The following is a 438-nucleotide window of genomic DNA, read 5'->3' as shown; positions in this document are numbered from 1 at the left end:
CTTCGGGGCAGCCGCTCTGCGCAGGGAGCGAATGAATCGCAGGCGATTCGAGGTGCTGCTCCGGTTCCAGTTTCTGGGCTGCGCAAAGTTAGACCCAGCGCCGCGACCGGTCGCGTTGCCGGTGCCGAGCTCTAGCTTAGTTGGAGACTGCGGCTCCAAGGTCGCTTTTCTCGAAGCCGTTTCTGCAGGACACTCGCTGCAGCCTCCGCTGTCCATTGGACTGCAGGAAGAACCGCAACCCCTTCCCGAGAGACTCTATTCAACGGTAGTTGGATTTCTTTGCTTGTAACTCACGCCAGTGAAGTGTTGCAAAGAGGATGGGAGTGGTGGCAGCCCTGCCAGCGGGGGCTTGAGAGTGCAGACAGACCCTGAGCGCCACATCTGCGTGTTTCCCGAACAGCTCCAGGGACGGGTCCTCCACCGCCTCCCTGGGCAGCC

At 61.2% G+C, this 438-nt stretch overlaps 1 protein-coding gene across 1 annotated transcript in view; it reads right to left on the bottom strand.

Annotated features, from left to right (window-relative positions):
• Positions 1-216, bottom strand: part of KCNK12 (potassium two pore domain channel subfamily K member 12) — a 20,404-nt gene extending 20,188 nt beyond the window's left edge. Inside the window, exon 1 of the mRNA XM_031552673.1 lies at positions 108-216. Within this exon, the coding sequence (XP_031408533.1) occupies positions 108-216 (109 nt within the window). The remainder of the gene's footprint in view (positions 1-107) is intronic.
• Positions 217-438: the final 222 nt, after the last annotated feature.

This window comes from Meleagris gallopavo, chromosome 2 (genome assembly GCF_000146605.3).
Source record: "Meleagris gallopavo isolate NT-WF06-2002-E0010 breed Aviagen turkey brand Nicholas breeding stock chromosome 2, Turkey_5.1, whole genome shotgun sequence".
In the NCBI taxonomy this organism is placed as follows: Eukaryota; Metazoa; Chordata; class Aves; order Galliformes; family Phasianidae; genus Meleagris; species Meleagris gallopavo.
This window is presented reverse-complemented; position numbering and strand designations above follow the sequence as displayed.